The sequence below is a fragment of the Hyaena hyaena genome, unplaced genomic scaffold (assembly GCF_003009895.1).
Source record: "Hyaena hyaena isolate Hyena2069 unplaced genomic scaffold, ASM300989v1 scaffold_414, whole genome shotgun sequence".
In the NCBI taxonomy this organism is placed as follows: domain Eukaryota; kingdom Metazoa; phylum Chordata; class Mammalia; order Carnivora; family Hyaenidae; genus Hyaena; species Hyaena hyaena.
In genome coordinates, this window is record NW_024081044.1 from 565,756 (window position 1) to 584,823 (window position 19,068).

A 19,068-nucleotide genomic window follows, 5' to 3' on the forward strand; every position below is an offset into this window, starting at 1 on the left:
GGCTGGCTATGCCCCAGACTCCTCATCTGTAAAATGGGAGAGATGCTCAGAGTACCTCCGTGATAGGAGTGTGGTGCAAAGTAATTTATTTAACGAGCGCCAGCTCTTACTACTGACGCGCGTACAAGCCCTGCGTAGATGCCGGCAAAGGGATGGACACAGAGCCCCCTCCCAAACACTCCCTACTCCCGGGGCCCAGCATCCTCCTGAAGATCTGGCGGGGGCTGGGGGAGACCCAGAAGGCTCCTCGGCCTGGACCCTGCTATACTGCGCCAGGCCTTATGAATGACGACTGCCCGCGGCCCGGCGACCTCTGACCCGAGGCGCCCGCCGCGCCCCTCCCCCGCTGGCAGGTGGACAGCGGCTGCGCCGGGGAGGGTGGGGGGAGGCCCTGGCGCCAACCTCGGCTGGCCGGCGGCCGCTGCCGCACTGAGCGGAGGCGGGGGACTGCGGCGCGTACGAGGCCAGGCGGGCGCTTGCCTGGACCGCCTCCTGGGCCTCGGAGCGCGGCGCGGCTGCCCGCCAGCCTCTGCCGCCCCGCCCGGCCGGCCCGGGCAGTAGGCTGCATCTGCGCCCCGCCCTCTCACCCCGGGATTGACACTGGACGTTCTGCGGGGGGCTTGCCGGACGGCTCGCCTCCGCCAATTGGCGGCCTCGCTGGGCGGGCTAAGGGCCCTGTCGGGAACCTTGGCCAATCAGATGCGCTGGCCCGCCCAGCTGAGGCCTCGCAAGCTCGCGAGTGGCCGGGCGTCCGCGGCGCGCGTCACGGACCTCACGGCCTATGGAGGCTCGGGAGGGTCGTGTAGGACCAATGGGCGGCGGCGGGGCGCCGTCACTCAGGGCGGCCTAGGCCAATGAGCGGCGGGCTGCGGGGGCGTCACGGACAGCAGCAGCGGACTTGGGCTGAGGTTCCCGGGCGGGCGGGCGCGGAGAGACGCGGGAAGCAGGGGCTGGGCGGGGGTCGCGGCGCCGCAGCCAGCGCAGCCAACCCGAGGGGCCGCCGCCGCCGCCCAGCGCGCTCCGGGGTCGCCGGCCGCCGCCAGCACCCGCCGCGCCGCAGCTCCGGGACCGGCCCCGGCCGCCGTCGCCGCGATGGGCAACGCCGCAGCCGCCAAGAAGGGCAGCGAGCAGGAGAGCGGTGAGTGCCTGGGCCATGACCCCGATCCCGGCGTCGCGCCTCCAGCCCCCGCCCTGTTCATCACCGCCTGGCCCCTCCCCCTACGCCCCCCCCCCCATTTCTCTCTGCTCATCCCCCAGCACCCCTTCCCCCTGCCTGTCCAAGGCTCGGGCCCAGGGCCCGCAGAAGACCCCCGAAGCGGCCCCCTTGCCAAAGGTCACCCCCCACTGCAAAGACTGTGCCCCCCCCCACCCAGCTGTCACTGCCAACCAAGGCACGTATGACCGCTGGGGCCCCACATGGGGCCCTGTCACCACCCCACCCCCTCCTCTCCTGGCCCCTCTTCCTAGATCCTTAATCCCCCCATTTCCTCCCTCACCTCTCTCACTGATGGGACCCACTGCCAGACCCCGACTCAGGCTTCTGCGTGTTTGGGAGTGCTGTGGGGTCTGCCTCCACCACGCAGGGACCTTGGCCACTTATTGACCACACCCCTCCCCCCTCCAGCCCCCGCCATCTTTCTCCTGCCCTTCCCCTTTTCACCTTATTACAGCCCCCCCCTCCAAACCCACTCTGCCCCCCTTAAGCATTTCCCAGAGCCACCTCCAGCATTGTTTTTCCCTTGTATGTCACTTGGCAGGGGGGACAGGATCTTTCTGGGTCCCTCTGCCCCTCTCTCATCCTGTCACTCTGCGTCTCTGCTGGTGTTCCCTCCTCCAAGCGAACGTCTGGCCCTGGCTGGGGTAGCAGACTGTTTATGAACCAAGAGAACTGCTTCAGTGCTTTAAAGCCAAGTTGGGCCTATCTTGCTGGGATTCATGCATCTTCTTTCCTGGGTGGTGGGTAGGGGGGCGGCAGCAAAGCCCCTTCCTCTCTCCTGGTATGCCGTGAGCTCTAGACTTCTTGGAGTGCCCCTAAATAAATGGTTGTTTCACAACTGAGGCTCTGTCATTCACCCAGTTCCCAGGGCTTCTTTTACGCACTCCCGGCTCAGGATGAAAAGTGGCGTATGAAGTCCCTGGGTTTCCCAGGGCGCATTCAGCTTGAGCTAGGATGGTGAGAAAGGGGACTTAAGGCTTGACAGTTGGGGAGAATAGTGAGTGACATCTAATGACTTGCCTTGCCGAGGGACAGATAGATTCTGATCATTCCCAGGGCTCAGCCAGAGAGAAGCCTGTTTCCCCCTCGGCCCCCAAATTATGTTGGCCTTTTTGGTCCAGAGAGATTCTGTGTGTATTCAGTGTGTATTCTGGAAATGCCTTCAGAAATGGCCTCAGGCCCCTTCCTCAGTTCCTCCAGCTCTTAAAATGTCATCCTCCATAGCTGGAGCTTAGCTAGGATCCCCTTCAGAAATAGAGCTGAAAAGGGAGACCGTGTCCAAAACACCCTGATCTCAACCCCCAGCATCTTAGTCCTCTGGATACCCCCTCCCAGAAAGATCCAGCCATGAAACCCAGGGAACTTTATTCCCACGCGGATTCAAATGGCAGAACTCAGAATCGCCAAGCAGCCATGGGAAGGCCTGACATGTCACCGATGGGCGGGGGACAGGGAGGCAAGTGCCTGTAGCTGAGTGCTTGATGACAGAAGAGCAGGTGGGTAGTGACCAAAAAAGGTCTGGGCATAAGCTTGGAGGGGACTAGGCAGAGGGGGAGGGGCTGGGCCCCCAGCAGGTGAGGCTGGCTGGGAGGTGGAAGGTAGATGCCAGCAGCTATATGTACAGGAACTCAGCTGAAAGTTGGGGAGATGACATAGTCGTGGAGAACTTTCAAGGCATAGCAAACACGTGCAGCGTGAGGTGGGAAGCCACACAGGGAAAAGGATCCCCCCGGAGAAAAAGATCAGAGGCTCTGGAAGGAACCACTAATTCTCTCAGAGCGCAGGCTAGACACCCAGGAGTGGCCTGTCACAATGAAACAGAGCCACTATTTGCTGGGCATCTAGGATGCGCCAGGCTAAATGGTCTCCCTAGATCTATCTGCTTGAGTGATTTTTATAACAGTTTTATCTGAATTTTCCAAACACGCCGAGTTTGACACAGATAATGTCAAAGAGGCAGGATTCACATCCAGATCCACTTAACCAGCCAATTTCCTGGACCCCAGCATTGCCCAGCCCAGACATTCCCAGGCCGCCTCCCTGATTCTTACTCTCTTCACTTGTATTTTCTTAATTTAAAATAATAAGGTTTTGAGCCACTTCCGTTCAGACACAAACTCTGATCTCTCCTAGGCAGTCCTATAAATGAAATCAGGAGACTGCTGCGCCCATTACAGTCTCTGTGATACACATTAAATAAAATATAATGTAGCCGGAAAAGCAAAAACATTTTCCAGAATCATTTCAGGCCCTGCCACAGGGACCCTGGTCACACTTCGGGAAAGCACAGCCCCAAGCTGTGCTTCCTTCCAGAGACTTGCAGGGGCTCTCAGAGAAGGAACTATAAGATGAAAGACGAAGCCCCTTTTCGCTTTGAGGCTCTGATTCCAACCAGATGGAATTAGACAAGATTTGCCCTCTTGTGACTATGGTGGGGTGCCCATAGGGGCGGGGGCAGTAGCCGGGCCAGCCTGCAGGGGGCACCTGAATTTCATCTGTCAGCTGCCCGCCTGACCTGCATCAGGAGAGTGCCCCAGCCACAGTAGGCACCTCTTAGGCGTCCTGCAGCCCCCGCGCTGCTCTCTCCGTGGCAGGGCAGGACAGGACAGTGCCAACTTCCTCCCGGGAGGCTGGGGATCTAGAACAAGCCCTGGTGAGGTGGCAGAAGCCTGGACACAGAGATGCCAGAGCCATGGGCAGGGGCCCGAGGAAGATGCTACGAGAGCATATAAAAAGACCAAGCCCTGGACTCGGAGCAAGCTGGAGGAGGCAGTGGCCCCAAGAGGCCTGGGGGCCTGGCGGCCAACTGGAGCTCAGGCCTTGGCTGGCACTGGCCATTGGCACCCCTGGGAGCTGGCCCACAGGAGAAGGGGCAGCACTGGTGAGAGGGAGCCCCCAGACACCCCTCTAGGTCCCAGGGACAAACAAACCCAGGCTCTCTGAGAATTGCCCCTCTTCCCCCCCCCCCCCCCCCCCCGAGAACTGGGAAGAAGTCTGTCTGAGAGGAGCAAACACCTGTGCACTGGCAGTTGTATGGGTGCCCAAGAGGGTCCTGCCGAGGCAGCTTTTCCCTCAGCCCGGTCAGGCCGACAGAAGCTTGAGGGTCCTGTCTGTCCCTCCCCTGCACCCACTGGTCCCTAAGTTAGGTTTCTCTTCCTGCCACCAGCCCCCAACTCCCTGCCTCCCCCTATGGATGGGGCATTAGGGATGGGCAGCCAAGCTGGTACAGCAGGTCTCGTGAGCCTTCCCAGCCACCGTAGCCTCGGTGCCCTCAGAGGAAGACTGAGTGATGGCTTCCAACCCCAGCGATGGTGAGGATGAGCCCTGTTGCTATAGCAACTTCCCAGGCACTGTCTGCCCCTCAAGTCAGGAAAGGGCTGCAGTGGGGTTGAGGGAACAAGGTGGAGAGGAAGAGTCTGTGGACCCTCGGTGCGCCCTGGAAACGCCTCCTCCCTTACTAACAACCCTGGCCTTGGGGGCCTGGGGAAGAGCAGAGGTGTGCGTGGCCCAGTTCAGACAAGGGGAGGTGGTCCACCCAGAGTATGGGCCCAGCTCAGACCGAGGCGATAGAGTCCAGCCCAGTGTTGGGTTAAGCTCAGAACGGATGTCGGTTCGGCTCAGTGGCGGAGTCCCCGTCATAAGGGATGATGGTTGAGTACAGAACAGGGGTCCATCCGACTGGGGAGTGACCCAGTCCAGGATAGAGATCTAGTTCAGAGTAGGGGTTGTTCCAGTCCTGGGTTGGGGTCCAGCCCAGAGTAGAGGAATCAGCCAGCCCAAAGTAGGGGCCCCAGCCCAGGTGGGCAGCCTTGTCCCAGAATTCCCAGGAGAAACAGGTCTCAGGGGTCAAAGTGTGCTGAGATTGCGGGTCTGAAGCTGGGCTCCCTCCTCGTGCTGTGGCCCTGGTGTTTTGAGGGGTGTCTGGGGTTCTCTCCGTTAGCCCAAATCGAATCCAGACGAGTGGAGGCTGGCAGTCACCCCCCACCCCCTGTAGGAGACACAGGATAGGGCGGGGGGCGGGGGGAGTGGTTTCACAAGCCGGAGGGAGCCGGCTGGGTGTCCCTTCTCTGCCACTTCCTGTTGTCATCAGGGGCCACGGGTGCTGAGCACTTTCAGGGAAGCTGCCGCTGACCCTCCACTCTTTGGGGGATCTGGAAAGAAGGAGGAAGATGGTCAAGGCTGCCTCCCCCCTCCTCCACCCCTAGGTTTAGCCTTTCGCTTCCGGTTGGACTCTCATGGCTGAAAGCAGAGCCAAGCTCAGGGCAAGGTTTGACAGAGGCCAAGGGCATGCTGTGATGTCGGTCCCCTCTCTGCCCCTGCATAAGAGCAGGACAAATCCAGATGTACCCACTTTTCCCTTGGGGTGCCAGGATCTGGGGGCTCCAGGTTCAAAAAGGACTTAGGGAAGGAGATAGGGTAGCCCTTGGCCTTCCGCCCCCCCTTCTTCCTTCCCCATGCCTTTCTCTCCAGCCGCTCTTTGAGCTAATTAACAGGGCTCTGGGGCCTCTGGGGCCCCCAGGGAGCCCCTTGCTGCTGCCTGGGCCTGAACCTTAACTCCTTCCCCTCTGCCCAGGGGGCACTGCCCTGGGCACATCTGGTGCCATCCTCTGGGTAGTTCAGCACCCACTGAGGAAGTCGGGACCTGGCATCTTGGGAGCGGTGAAGTCTCTGGAACAGGAAGTTAGCTTCAGCACTCCACCCCTAGGGCAGCCAGGCCAGCCAGAAGGGACACCCTCAGGAGAATCTTCCCACTGCCTTATGCCAAGGCAGGGCCTTTGCAGACCTTGGCCAGCCAGGAGCAGGTACCTTTAAGTGCTTCCCTGGCAACCAGCTCCTCCTCCCCGGTCCCCCGAGGCCCTCCAGAGGAAGCCAGCTCAGAGGCTCTGCGTATTCCTGGTTTCCCTGCAGAGGGAAGATTCCAGGGAGAGCCTAGGGCAGCCTGGGATGGACGTGGGGTCAGGCAGTGGCCAGGGCGGGGACTCGGAGACCACCTTCCAGCTGTGGCTACAGCTGCTCCTCTGGGCCCACCTGACTGTCCGTTTCCTGGGCTACCTGCACCACACCTTCTGGGCACCTAAGGCGCAGCCAGCACCCTGAGCCTCCCTGGCCAGGGGCAGATGGGTCCCAGCTCACCCTGTCCCTCTCCGCCCCCCCATTGCACCCTCTGCTGGAAGAGGTAGGAAGCAGAGGTGAGTATGGGGGCTCCAGGCTGGGGTTCCTCCCCACATTGTTATCCCTCTTTCTCTGTCCAGTCCTCTGGCACTGCCCCCCCCACCACACACACACACTGTGCCCGAACCTGGCAAGCCAATGGCACCAGAAGGGACACAGCCTTGGCCCTTGTATCCTTGGAGAGTCCAGAGAAGAGCTCTACTAGGACCTAGGCACCCATGGAGCCCCTCAGTGGGGGGGGCCAGTGGACGGCCAGAGGCGCAGGCCCACTGAGCCAGGAAAAAGCAGAATGTGACAGTTCTCGGGGATGGCCGAGAGCAAGGAGGGAAGCAGGACCAGGCACCCACCTGGATTCTGTCCCACCCCTTCCTTGGCCTTCTTGGGTAGGCAAAGGTGAAGTCCAGGAGGGTGCCCTCTCCCCCAGCCTTCATCGGGAACTCAGGGTATGTGTTTGGAGGTCTCCAAGAAAGGTGCTGTGTGTCAAAATAGACCCTGCTAGTGAAAGCACTGGATCTGGTGCAGCCTCCTGGTCCCCAGCAGTTGGTGGCCCAGCCAAGTACCGGCCTAGAACTCCTGGCCATTCCTCAACCACCCCCTGCCTGCCCAGGCACTCATTCTAGGGCTTTCCTGGCCAACAGTCTCTCCTGCATCTGCCGCCCTGTGGCCCCATGGAAGGCTCTTCTCTCCAAACCCTGAGCGGCTCTTGGGGACAGTGGGAGTGCTGGCACAGTGCATGCGGAGCCCGGGAAGGTGACAGGCAAGGCCAAGTGCACATGTGCAGGACCCTCGGATGGCAGTCGTCACAGGAACCGCAGGGGATGGGAGACCCCTCTGTCTATAGGCCACCCCGGTGCACTGCCCCCAGGGTTCATCCTGTGCGCAGTGGGTCCTGCAGGCAACCTGAGGCCTGGTCAGTCTTAACATGCGTGACGAGCATAGCAGCAGATCTGACCCAGCAGGGCAGGAATCAGGCGCAGAGAGCATTCAGCCCAGGACTGGCCCGCAGGAAAGGTCCCTGAACAGCAGCGAGCCTGGCCCCGGGTGGTGGTCACAAGGACAGGCCTTACACGGTAAGACTCCATCATAAGACTCCATCAGATTCGTCGGCTGAGTATCCGACTTCAGCTCAGGTCATGATCTCACAGTTCACAAGTTTGAGCCCCGCGTCAGGCTCTGTGCTGACAGCTCAGAGCCCGGAGACTGCTTCGGATTCTGTGTCTCCTTCTCTCTCTCTGCCCCTCCCTTGCTCGCACTCTGTCTCTCTCTCTCTCTCTCAAAAATAAACATTAAAAAAATTTTTTTTAGGGGCACCTGAGTGGCTCAGTTGGTTAAGTGGCTGACTTTGGCTCAGGTCATGATTTCATGGTTCGTGGGTTCGAGCCCCACGTCGGGCTCTGTGCTGACAGCTCAAAACCTGGAGCCTGCTTCGGATTCTGTGTCCCCCTCTCTCTCTGACCCTCCCCTGCTCACACTGTTTCTCTTTCTCTCTCTCTCAAAAGTAAATAAAACATTAAAAAAATTTTTTTTTAATTTTTTTAATAAAAGAATTCATCAGACTGTACATTTAAAGTCTGAACAGTCGGGGGGTGCCTGGGTGGCTCAGTTGGTTAAGTGTCCGACTTCGACTCAGGTCACGATCTCATGGGTTCATGGGTTTGAGCCCCGCGTCGGGCTCTATGTTGACAGCTCGGAGCCTGCCTGGAGCCTGCTTCAATTCTGTGTTTCCATCTCTCTCTGCCCCTCCCCTGCTCTCTATCAAAAGGTTTAAAAAGCAAACATTTAAAGCCTGAACAGTCAGTGCACCCCCTGTATTTCATACCTCAATTTTTTTTATGTTCATTTTTTTTGAGAGAGACAGAATGTGAGCAGGGGAGGGGCAGAGAGAGAAGGAGACACAGAATCTGAAACAGGCTCCAGGCTCTGAGCTGTCAGCACAGAGCTCGACGCTGGGCTCAAACTCACAGACCGTGAGATCATAACCTGAGCCGAAGTCAGATGTTTAACCAACTGAGCCACCCGGATGCCCCTTATATTTCAATTTTTTTTAATACTTAAAAGCAAAATTAACAGTTGCCATTAATAAACCCCATACCAGCCACTGTCCCCTTTGCCAAGATTAACTCCCTCAGTCTTCAGACCCACCCTGCTAGATTGTTACTGTTATTATCCCTGTTTTACAGCTGAGGAAAAACTCTGGCCCAGAGAGGTGAGGTCAGTTGCCTCAGGTTGCACAGCTCATCAGAGACCAGGATTTGAACTTGATCTCATCCCGGAGTCCTGGCCCTTAAGTGCTTTGCTGGGCTCCTTCTCAGCCTCAGCAAGAATGCCTGTTTTCAAGCCTCAGTTTCCTAGGGTGTTAAATGTGAAGAATGGGTAAGAGGAAGGTTGGTGGGTAGGCCAGATGAGATAGTGGAGACAAAGCAGCAGATCCAGGGTCCACCAGGAGGCCTTCAACGTTAGCCGGATGGCGATGTGCGCCGTGGAGTGCTGAAGGGCCCACGGGCGTGAGTATTGGGTAAGGCTCCTCTTGAACCAGCTCTGGAGCAAGGAAGGGCCCCTGGACTGCAGAGGCAGGAGTGGGGCCAGCTGGGGGCCAAGGCAACAGCTGAGCCCCCCCAAGGGCGCCTGCTACTCGAGCCCCGGAGGCCTCCACCCAAGGCCCGGCCTCCCCAGAGAAGGGGCTGGAGGAGCAGCCAAATCCCCAGGCTATAAATATCTTGGCTGGCGTCGGCCCTGGCCATGGAATGTCGGTCAGAACTGGGGCGAGTGGGGGTGGGCTGGCCTGTGCACCACTCTCTGTACCCCTAAGAGTAACCCCCGAGTCACCTTGTACCCCATTTGGGACGAAGTTGAGGTTGGATCCCACTTCTCTGAGTAAAGGGGTCCCCGACCCCAGCCCACATCAGGGGCCCCCCCAAAGCTACCCTCCAGCCCAAGCAGGGCGCTTGAAGCTACTGGGAAAAGGTCGGTCTCTGGGTTGAGACAGCTGCACCCCACTTTTCACAAATGGGCATCTCCCCAGGAATAGCCTGGGCCCACCTTGACGAGATCGAGTCTCTCTCTAACTCTCTCTCTTTTCCTTGCAGTGAAAGAGTTCTTAGCCAAAGCCAAAGAAGATTTTCTTAAAAAATGGGAAAACCCTGCGCAGGTAAGCTCCCCGGAAGGAGTGAGCCAGTGGCCCCCCCATCCTCCAGCTGTGTCCCCACAACACGGCGAGGAGGTTTAGGGCCACGTGGAGCGCCCCAGGCCTGCCCCCATTTGCTCCCTCGATGCCTGTGGGGGCTCCTGGGTGGAGGCACCCAGTCACCCACTGCCAGGCTCTCCCACCCCACCACCCCCTTCCACCTGGTGGCCCCTGCCCCCTACGCAGCTGCCAGCAGTTCCTGGGCCCCGGGCCAGCGCGAGATCTGGCCCCTGCCACCCGCCTTAAGGAATGTGTCCTTCGCCATCTTGTTTTTCCGCCCCCCCCATCCTTACCCCCCTCACGTGCCACCCCCCCCCCAGGGCCCCATCTGCTGGTGGCAGAGGGCATGCCCCAGACCTTGACCTCGCAGGCCACTTGGAGGGGGCCCCTGACCCTCCCAACCCCCTCTGCCCACAGAATACAGCCCATTTGGATCATTTTGAACGAATCAAGACCCTTGGCACGGGCTCTTTTGGGCGGGTGATGCTGGTAAAGCACAAGGAGACCGGGAACCACTTTGCCATGAAGATCCTCGACAAACAGAAGGTAAGCCCGGCCCCACCTGGAGGCCGTGTCCCGCCTCCGGGTTCCAAGTCCGACCCCCCCCCCCCCCCCCCCCGCCCCGGGAGGCCTGCAGTCAGGCCCTTCCCACCTCCTGGGTGGTCTTCCCCCGCTCGCCATTCACTGACTCTCTCCTGAGCCTTCATGAGGTGCCAGACCCCGGGGGCAGATGGGCCCTTGCTGCCTTCATGAAGCGTCCCCTCCACACCAGCCACTGCTGGGAATCCAGGCGGGGGACGCGGCTCAGACACCCAGCCCGTGCCGAGGCAGCCACAAGTCTTCCATCTACACAGCCCTTATTGCTGTAAATATTTTTAAGACCCTACTTGACGCTGGAGCTGCCGTAGGGTAGCACTATTCCACCAGAAATGTCCCGCGAGCCACGCATGGGTTTAAATTTGCCAGAAACCCCATTTAAAAAGTAAAAAGAGGGGGCGCCTGGGTGGCTCAGTTGGTTAAAACTTCCGACGTCAGCTCAGGTCATGATTTCACGGTTTGTGGGTTCGAGCCCTGCATCAGGCTCTGTGCTGACAGCTCAGAGCCTGCTTCAGATCCAGGGTCTCCCTCTCTGCCCCTCCCATGCCTGCTCACCTGCTCCCTCTCTCTCTGTCTCTCTCTCTTTCAACAATAAAAATAAATACATAAATAGTAAAAAGAAACAGGTAGAATTCATTTCAGCAGCGTGCTTTAATTAAGCCAATGTATCTACGATATTATGATTTCAACGTCTGTAACTCGTATAAAAATATCATTGAGACATTTTATATTCCTTTTTGTCTGTATCAAGGCTTCAAAATCTAGCACGTGTTTTACCCTTATACCTCTGTTCCAATGTTAAGTCTTCTCTAGAAAAACCAGAAAAAGCAGAGAAGTTGGAAAAGCACATTCACATAGCCCAAGCTGTTCCAACGAGTAACTGCATTGAGTGTTTTTAAATTTTCATTTTAGAACCTTAACATTTTTTTTTAATGTTTGTTTATTTTTGAGTGAGAGAGAGAGAGAGAGAAAGTGCAGGCGGGGGAGGAGGAGAGACAGGGAGGGAGACACAGAATCCAAAGCAGGCTCCAGGCTCCGAGCTGTCAGCACAGAGCCTGACCCGGGGCTTGAACCCACAAGTCATGAGATCATGACCTGAGCCAAAGTCGGACACTTAACCGACTGAGCCAACCAGGCACCCCAAACCTTAAAACGTTAAACTCCCTTCCCCAGTCAACTAGCCTCGTTTCAAGTGCTCAGCAACCATACACAGCTAGTGTAGACCATACTGGGTAGCACAGGTGTCGATCCATGGGATCGACAACTACGAGCAAAGCAGAAAAAGCCCTATACGGCAGATGAGAGCCAACCGAGGGGCTGCGCACATGCTGGCCTGACACCGACTAGCTGTGAGTGACCGTGGGCAAATCACTTCCTTCTCTGCATCTGGATCTCCCAAAATGGATGTTCACACTGCATACCCTTCAGGGCTTTTGTCACTGTGTGTGAGGTGCCCGCTGGAAACGGCTGAGGGCTGAGGAGCAATTAGCCTGGGGTTTGAGTGGCTCTGTGGCGGCTGCCCCGGATGCAGGAAAGGTATTTCTAAACAGCCCATCTCTCAGGCATGACTCACACTTGTCTTTTCAGTGTCAGCTTAGCTGCCCCTTCCTCCAGGAAGCCTTCCCTGACTTCCCCCTCCCCCTGACTTTACTAGACACCTTATCTGGGCATCCATAGGCCCCGAGCTTCCCCCAGTACGGCTCTGACGCCTCTGATCCAGGAAGCCTGGGGACTCCTGTTCTTGCCCTGAACTACGTGCCATGCAGGGACAGGCAGCCCCTCAAGGCTACACAGGCCACGAGCACTCAAAGGAACTAGCACAGCCCAGGCACCTCCACTTCCAGGCATCGGGGGGATGAGGAGGACCCTCTCCCACGCTGTTCTCTTCGCCCTCCCTTCCCACCCCTGCAGGTGGTGAAGCTGAAACAGATTGAACACACCCTGAACGAAAAGCGCATCCTGCAAGCGGTCAACTTTCCGTTCCTCGTCAAACTCGAGTTCTCCTTTAAGGTGGGGTCCCCACATGTGGCGGCCGGGGCCACTGCTGGCGGGTACAGCCTCTGGGCTCCCAGAGCTGGGGCGAGGGCCAAGGACAAGTACTGGCTGCCCAAGGAGGCAGGCCCACTGACAGGAAGGAAGGAGAGCCGCAGAGAAGGGATGCTAGGGGACTGGAGTCTGCCCGAGACTGTGGGAGACCCGTGTTCAACTCCCGGGCCCACCAGCTGCTCACTTGAGAACCTTGGCCAAGTCACCCAGCCTGGATGACACCCCTCGAAACGGCCTCTGCCTTTCACCGCAAGCACCTGGCACACGCAGCCTGGATGCAAATCCCCGCCCTCTTCACCTTCCAGGCTATTTGACGCTGGTGAGGGACTTCATGGCCCTGAGCCTCAGTTTCCCCACCTACAAAATGGGGATCATAATGGTCCCCCCCGATGGGGTTGCCGTGACCATTCCGAGCACAGCGTGAGCACCCCACCTGAGCTATTTTGGGTGCTGCCCGAAGCCGTGACTATAAGATCTGGGAAAAGCCATTGAGGCCTGAGACCCGGGCAGTCACAAGGGCCCCATGCGTGGTTGGAAGCAAAATGGTCATCTCAGGCTTCAGTCAAGGCAGTCTCAGACATGAGCCACCTGGAGTCTGGAGTCCTCTCTCCAGCCCAGGCATGCTTGGCTGGTCCCTTATACCCCACCCGCTGGCCCCCACTTTCACCCCCTATAAACAGGAAGACAGCTACCCCCTTCTTCTTCACGGGCAGAAGGAAATGAGGTGGGTGCCTGGCTCTCGGAGCAGACTTCATACGGGAGCCAGGATTGTCACTGTCGCTTTATTTTGTAACACCCACCACGTAAGGGCACCAGGCCTTCAGATGGGGCCTCAGGCTGAGGGAGCGGGGCCCTGATCAGCCACTGCTTCTCACAGGACAACTCGAACTTATACATGGTCATGGAGTATGTGCCTGGCGGGGAGATGTTCTCACACCTGCGGCGGATCGGAAGGTTCAGGTGAGCCGGCCCGCCCCTGCCACGATGGGCCTGGGTGCGTCTGCGGGTGTCGCTCGTGACCGAGCCATCCTGGGGTCGTAAAGTGGGCTCTCCAGGCCTGTCTGGGCTCTTGTTCCCGCTGACCTGAGGAATCTGGTTCCTCAACCACCACAAAACAAAACAAACAGGGGGACTTTGGTTTCACCCTGTAAGTTGGCAGTTTCAGAACGTACGCCGTTTTACCTACGTATATGGAAACGCGCTTGACATACAACAGAAGGCACAGGTGTTCAGTGATCTGGTCCGTGAGTGGTGACAGTTGCGCACGCCTGAAACCACCACCCGAAGCACCACACAACGTCTCCACCACCCCAGAAAATTCCCTCGACCCCCTTGCCTGGCAAATCCTTTCTGGTTTCTAGCACCGTGAATGTGTTTGGTCTGGGTTTGGCCGTGTTATAAATGGAACCACACAGTCCATGTTTTTGTGGTTCCTTTCTTCTCTTGCTTCCCACAATCGCTTTGACATCTAGCCGTGTTGTTGGGTGTATGTTCCTCATAGGTCCTGGCAGTGGGGTTGGGTACGATGCCATTGTATGAATCTACGGCGGCCTGATTCTGTCACTTGGCCGACGGACCATCCGGGCTCTTCCCCGCTCTGCCTGCTCCGCTTACAGATTTCCGAGCGCTGGGCTGGAGGGCAGCCTATAGGCCCAGCTGCTAGACCATCTGGGGGTGGGCAGGTCATGCCATGGATAGCCACCCGCACTCACCTCTCTCCTTCCCGATTGTCCCCCACCAGTGAACCCCATGCGCGCTTTTACGCGGCCCAGATCGTCCTGACCTTTGAGTACCTGCACTCACTTGACCTCATCTACCGGGACCTGAAGCCGGAGAACCTCCTCATCGACCAGCAGGGCTACATTCAGGTGCCCACCGGGCCGGGCGAGGGGCAGGCCCCGGGCGGCTGAAGGCTGGACCCACCCTCCCTCCTTCCTTCCTGGCCAATAGCCCGTTCTTGTGCCCGCAGGTGACGGACTTCGGTTTTGCCAAGCGTGTAAAAGGCCGCACCTGGACCTTATGCGGGACCCCTGAGTACCTGGCCCCGGAGATCATCCTCAGCAAAGTAGGCACCATCCCGCCCACCCCACTGCCCCAAGGCCCACCCCCCCGGCGCCCCCTCCCTGCCCTCCTCTCCTCACACTGTACCCCCCTCACTGTAGGGTTACAACAAGGCTGTGGACTGGTGGGCTCTAGGGGTTCTCATCTATGAGATGGCCGCTGGCTACCCGCCTTTCTTCGCTGACCAGCCCATCCAGATCTACGAGAAGATTGTCTCCGGGAAGGTGAGGCCTAGGGAACAGCAGCTAAGCCCCCTGACAGACCCTCCCCACTAGTTCCGCTCACCACAGAGCCCTTCTTATTGCCAGAACCATCTGGAAGTTCACTGAGGCAGGCCAAGCGATGAAGTTGGGTGCAGCAGCCATGTTAACAGGCCAGCACCTCATGCGACCCCCCATCTAACCTGGGACCCACCCCTCAAACTTCAAGGGCTTCCAGAATCCCGGGCCTCGCCTGATCACCTCTCCAGCCCAGCAGGAGGCTCTCTGCTCACTTCCAGTCGCCCCACTGAGCCTGCACAGTAGCAAAGAGACCGTGTGGGGTTCCCACGTGCCCCTCCAGACCCTGCGGGGGTCACTTGGGGTCTGCGGCCCACGCCTTCTACCCCAAACGCAGGCTAACTCTCAGGGTGCAGGTGGAGGGACAGAGCGGTTACGCGGTGCGGTGATACATGCCCACCACCCCACGATGCACCCCCACGGCTCTACCCCAGCACTTTGAAGGAGTGATGAGCCTCAGGCTTGGAAATGGGAAGTGTCTGCCCTGGGACCACCCCCTTCCCCCGGCATCATCAGAGGCCCCCAGGTCTCGAGATAGCTTGGGAACCCCACCTCTGCCCTCAGCTCACTACCTTGCTGGGGGGACCCAGCCATCTTTCTATCTGGCCCAGGAACTAAATGGGAGCAGCTCAGCCTGGGGCTGCCGACCTGGCTCCAAGTCCCAGCTCTGCCTCCCACTGGCTCTGAAACCTCGGGCAAGTGCCTTCACCCCTCTTAACCTCCTCTTACTCACAGGAGAATGGGGGGCCCAGACACCTGCCTCTCAGAGAAAGAAATCAGCTGCAAGGTGGGGTCACTAAAACGGGAAAGATGAGGTGTCTGCCACCAGGCAGAATAGAAATGGCAAGGGAAATGGCCCAAAGTGGGGAAAGAAAAAAAAGAAAACTGCAGGCACTTCTGAGGGGGGAAGAGGAGAAGATGAGCATAACTCCCTTCTTTGTAGCATTTTACAGTTCCCACGCACCCTCGGCGGTATTATCTCCCTCATGCAACTCTGGGATATCTGCCTCGTGCCAGAGAGGCAGGCGCAGGCCCAGAGAGGTTAAGGCCCATGGCCAAGGTCACACAGCATGTAAAATGTAGAGCATTGCTGAAAGTCCCTTCTTGTAGCTACAAATCCAGTAACTACTTGCAAACAAAGTTTGGGCTCACAGCATTTGGGGACGTTTCTGGAAGAGTTAAACTGGACCTTAAAGAGAAGAGTCAGTCAGTGGAGAGAGGGGGACTCAGAAAAACAATCGTTTCTCTCCTAACCATGAATATTTCAGAAGTCCCCGGACCCCCATAGAGGTGCCTTAGGAAGCCGTAGCTAAGAATGCAAGTTCTGGACTCCCAACAGACCCAAGACTCAAGACCCCCGTCCCGCTCCTCTGTGTGACCTCAGGCAGGCTGTTTAACCCCTCTGAGCCTGTTTCCTCTTCTCTAAAATGAGAAGCATCATAGCATTTACCTAAGAGCAGCAGTTCTTAAAGTGGCCCCCTGCGTATTGGCCTGGCTGAGGAACTGGCCAGGTATCTGGTTTCTCAGGCCCCACTCAGACCTCCTGAATCAAACTCCACTGGGCCCAACAAACTGTTACAATGGGTTTCTGAGGCACCCTCAAATTGGGGGCCCTCTACCTGGTAGACCTATGAGGCAGCAAAGGCTGCCTTCGGGGCTCCCCAAGCTCCAGACAACTTCCCCATCCTGTCTGCGTTAACCCCCTCTCTCCAGGTACGGTTCCCATCCCACTTCAGCTCCGACCTGAAGGATCTGCTGCGGAACCTGTTGCAGGTGGACCTCACCAAACGCTTCGGGAATCTCAAGAATGGGGTCAACGATATCAAGAACCACAAGTGGTTTGCCACAACTGACTGGATTGCCATCTACCAGAGGAAGGTGGGCCGCCTCCTTCCCCGTGCCACATGCCCCCCCCCCCCACTCCACAGCGCACTGAGGGTTTGGGGAGGAGGCTGTAAGCCAGAGAGGGGTGCCAATGGAGAGATGGAAAGGGAAGTGGCATTTGAAAAGAGGCCGCAGGCTCTGAGTCAGCCGAGCTGAGACATCTTAGAGCAGTGAGGGGGTCTAGAAATGGGATTGTGGGGTCATTTGGCCACTCTGTGACCTTAGGCAGGAGACACCCCTCCGGTGAGTCGGCTGTAATGAGATTCTTAGGTTAATGGTGAGTTCACAGCCTAATGCTAAACTCAGGCCTGGGTCAGAGTAAGTTATCTCACAAATGTTAGGCCATTTGCATTTATTGTTGTAAGGATGATTATGTTGACTACTGAGGTCTGGGTGGTTCTTAACCCCTCTCCAGGTGGAAGCTCCCTTCATACCAAAGTTTAAAGGCCCTGGGGACACGAGTAATTTTGACGACTATGAGGAGGAAGAGATCCGAGTCTCCATCAATGAGAAGTGTGGCAAGGAGTTTACTGAGTTTTAGGGGTGTGCCTGTGCCCCCATGGGTTTTCTTTCTTTCTTTCTTTCTTTTTTTTTTTTTTTTTGGTGGGGGGTGGGTGGGAGGGTTGGATTGAACAGCCAGAGGGCCCCAGAGTTCCTTGCATCTAATTTCACCCCCACCCCACCCTCCAGGGTCGGGGGAGCAGGAAGCCCAGAAATACGGAGGGATGGAAACACCAGCTGCTCCCCCTCAGCCCCTTACCCTCCTGCCTCCCCCCAACCTGACCGCTTTTGCCTTCCTCCTCCTCTAAAGTCCCCCCACCCCCAACCAGCCCGGTTCTACCTGTTTTAAATGAGTTTCTGAGTTCCAGTCAGACCATGTCTTGCTGGCGTATTCAGGGACAGGGTGTGCAAAGATGGGCCCAAACTTAAGTCCATCCCCATCCCCCTGAACCATAGGCATCACCCACTAATGGCAAATGAAGGAAAGGCCAGCCTTCTCTTCAGAGCAAGGAAAGGAGAGATTTTAGTGACCTGTTCAGTGGGCTGCTTACCAGAATTAAAAAAAAAAAAAAAAAAAGTAGAATCTTATTTAAGTTCCACCAGTGCCTCCCTCCCTCCTTCCTCTACCCTTACCCCTTCCATGCCTCCCCCCACTTCCCAAATCCATTTTAACAAGGCTGAGAAGCAGACTGAATTTGTAAAGGAAGGAGCTGGGGTTCAAACCTCCGCCCCAAGCTGCTAATCTCCTCTGCTCCTCTGCCCACTACCCCCCCCCTCGAGGTGGGGGTCCCCTGCCAAGCCTGGAAGGGTCTCAGCCCCTTTAGGAAGCCCCTTCCCCTTCTGCCCCCAACAGACCTTTCTTCACCCTTGGGCTTCGGGACCGAGACAAAGAAAGCAGCTGCCCCGCTCCCTGCCAAAGAGGAGTTGCCCCCCAAAAAGATAGAAGGGGAGTCCCAACCCCAGGGTCTTTCCTCCCACCAGCACTTCCCCCAAATTCCTTAATTTTATTCTCAGCTAGATTTTAATGCCCAGCCTCCTCTCAGCTCAGTTGGGAAGGCAACCCCCGCAAAAGAAGGCAAAGCCCTCCTCCCCCTTGTGGCCCCAGGTTCAAGGCCAGGGTTGCTGGGGAGGGGCTGCCGGTTTTATTCACTTAGCAGCCTCCGCCCCCCCTCCCCCCAACCTGGGCGCTCTTCCTCTGCTTAGCTGTCAGCTGTCCATCACTCTCCCCCCCCATTTGTGCTTTCTTCTCTAACAGAAAAGTGGGGAGTCGCTGGGGAGCCACCCCATTCATCCCCATATCTGTCTCTCTCGTAACTTCTCCCCATCCAGGAGGAGCTCTCAGGCCTAGGGTGGGGCCCCGGGTGGGCGCGGGGGCGATTCAACCTGTGTGCTGCGAAGGACGCGACTTCCTCTTGAACAGTGTGCTGTTGTAAACATATTTGAAAACTATTACCAATAAAGTTTTGTTTAAAAAAAAGTGTCGCTGGTGTTCCCGACTTCGGTCACCCACCCACACACCCCCAGGGGTTTGGAAAGACCTTTTCGGACCCCAACGTCCAGGCTGATCGGGACCTGGCCTGGAGTCTTTGTAAAACCGGGTTTAGCCGGAATTCCGCCACTACCCCGCCCTGCAGGAGAAGGGGGCGCCAAACTGCCCTTTGACCCTGGATTCGGGGTCCCCGAATCTACGGCGCGCCCCCTCGGCGTCCAGCCCCCGGCCGAGAGGGCGCTCTAGGGAGACGCTGGGGCCGGCGCGCCGGGAGGCCGAGCGGCGGCGGGGGCGTCCCCGGCGGGGGGGGGGTGTAATGGGTGGGGGAGACGGTGCGCGCCCCCCTCCCCGCATCCTCGGCGCGCAGCGCGGGGCCAAGCGCGCCGTTGGGGCGCGGGGGCGGCGACAGTCCGAGGGTCCCCGCGGCGCCCGGCAAGCGCAGCGGCCCGGCCCGCGGGCGGCGAGTTCCCGGTAAGTGCGGTCCCGAGAGCGGAGCGCGCCGGGGAGGCGTGGAGAGGGGGGCTGGGCGCCGGGGACGTCTGGGTCCCGCGCCCAATGGCTGGAGGGCGGCCGAGCGCCGCCCGCCCGCCCCGCCCGCCCCCTCTCCCCTCCCCCCGGCGCTCCCCTCCCCCTCCCCCGC

General features: G+C 58.3%; 1 protein-coding gene across 2 annotated transcripts; it reads left to right on the forward strand.

Annotated features, from left to right (window-relative positions):
* The first annotated feature begins 877 nt into the window (after nucleotides 1–877).
* PRKACA (protein kinase cAMP-activated catalytic subunit alpha) lies at nucleotides 878–17,516 on the forward strand. 2 transcript variants are annotated; one of them, XM_039252324.1, is made up of 10 exons: nucleotides 878–1,138; nucleotides 9,475–9,536; nucleotides 9,990–10,118; nucleotides 12,081–12,179; nucleotides 13,093–13,175; nucleotides 13,957–14,083; nucleotides 14,185–14,280; nucleotides 14,378–14,500; nucleotides 16,268–16,432; nucleotides 16,854–17,516. In XM_039252324.1, exons 1-10 carry the CDS (start codon nucleotides 1,093–1,095, stop codon nucleotides 16,977–16,979), a joined length of 1,056 nt encoding a protein of 351 aa, XP_039108255.1. In that variant the 5' UTR covers nucleotides 878–1,092; the 3' UTR covers nucleotides 16,980–17,516. The 2 variants fall into 2 exon arrangements, with proteins under 2 accessions (XP_039108255.1, XP_039108256.1); XM_039252325.1 differs by lacking the exon at nucleotides 878–1,138 and adding an exon at nucleotides 4,477–4,527.
* Nucleotides 17,517–19,068: the final 1,552 nt, after the last annotated feature.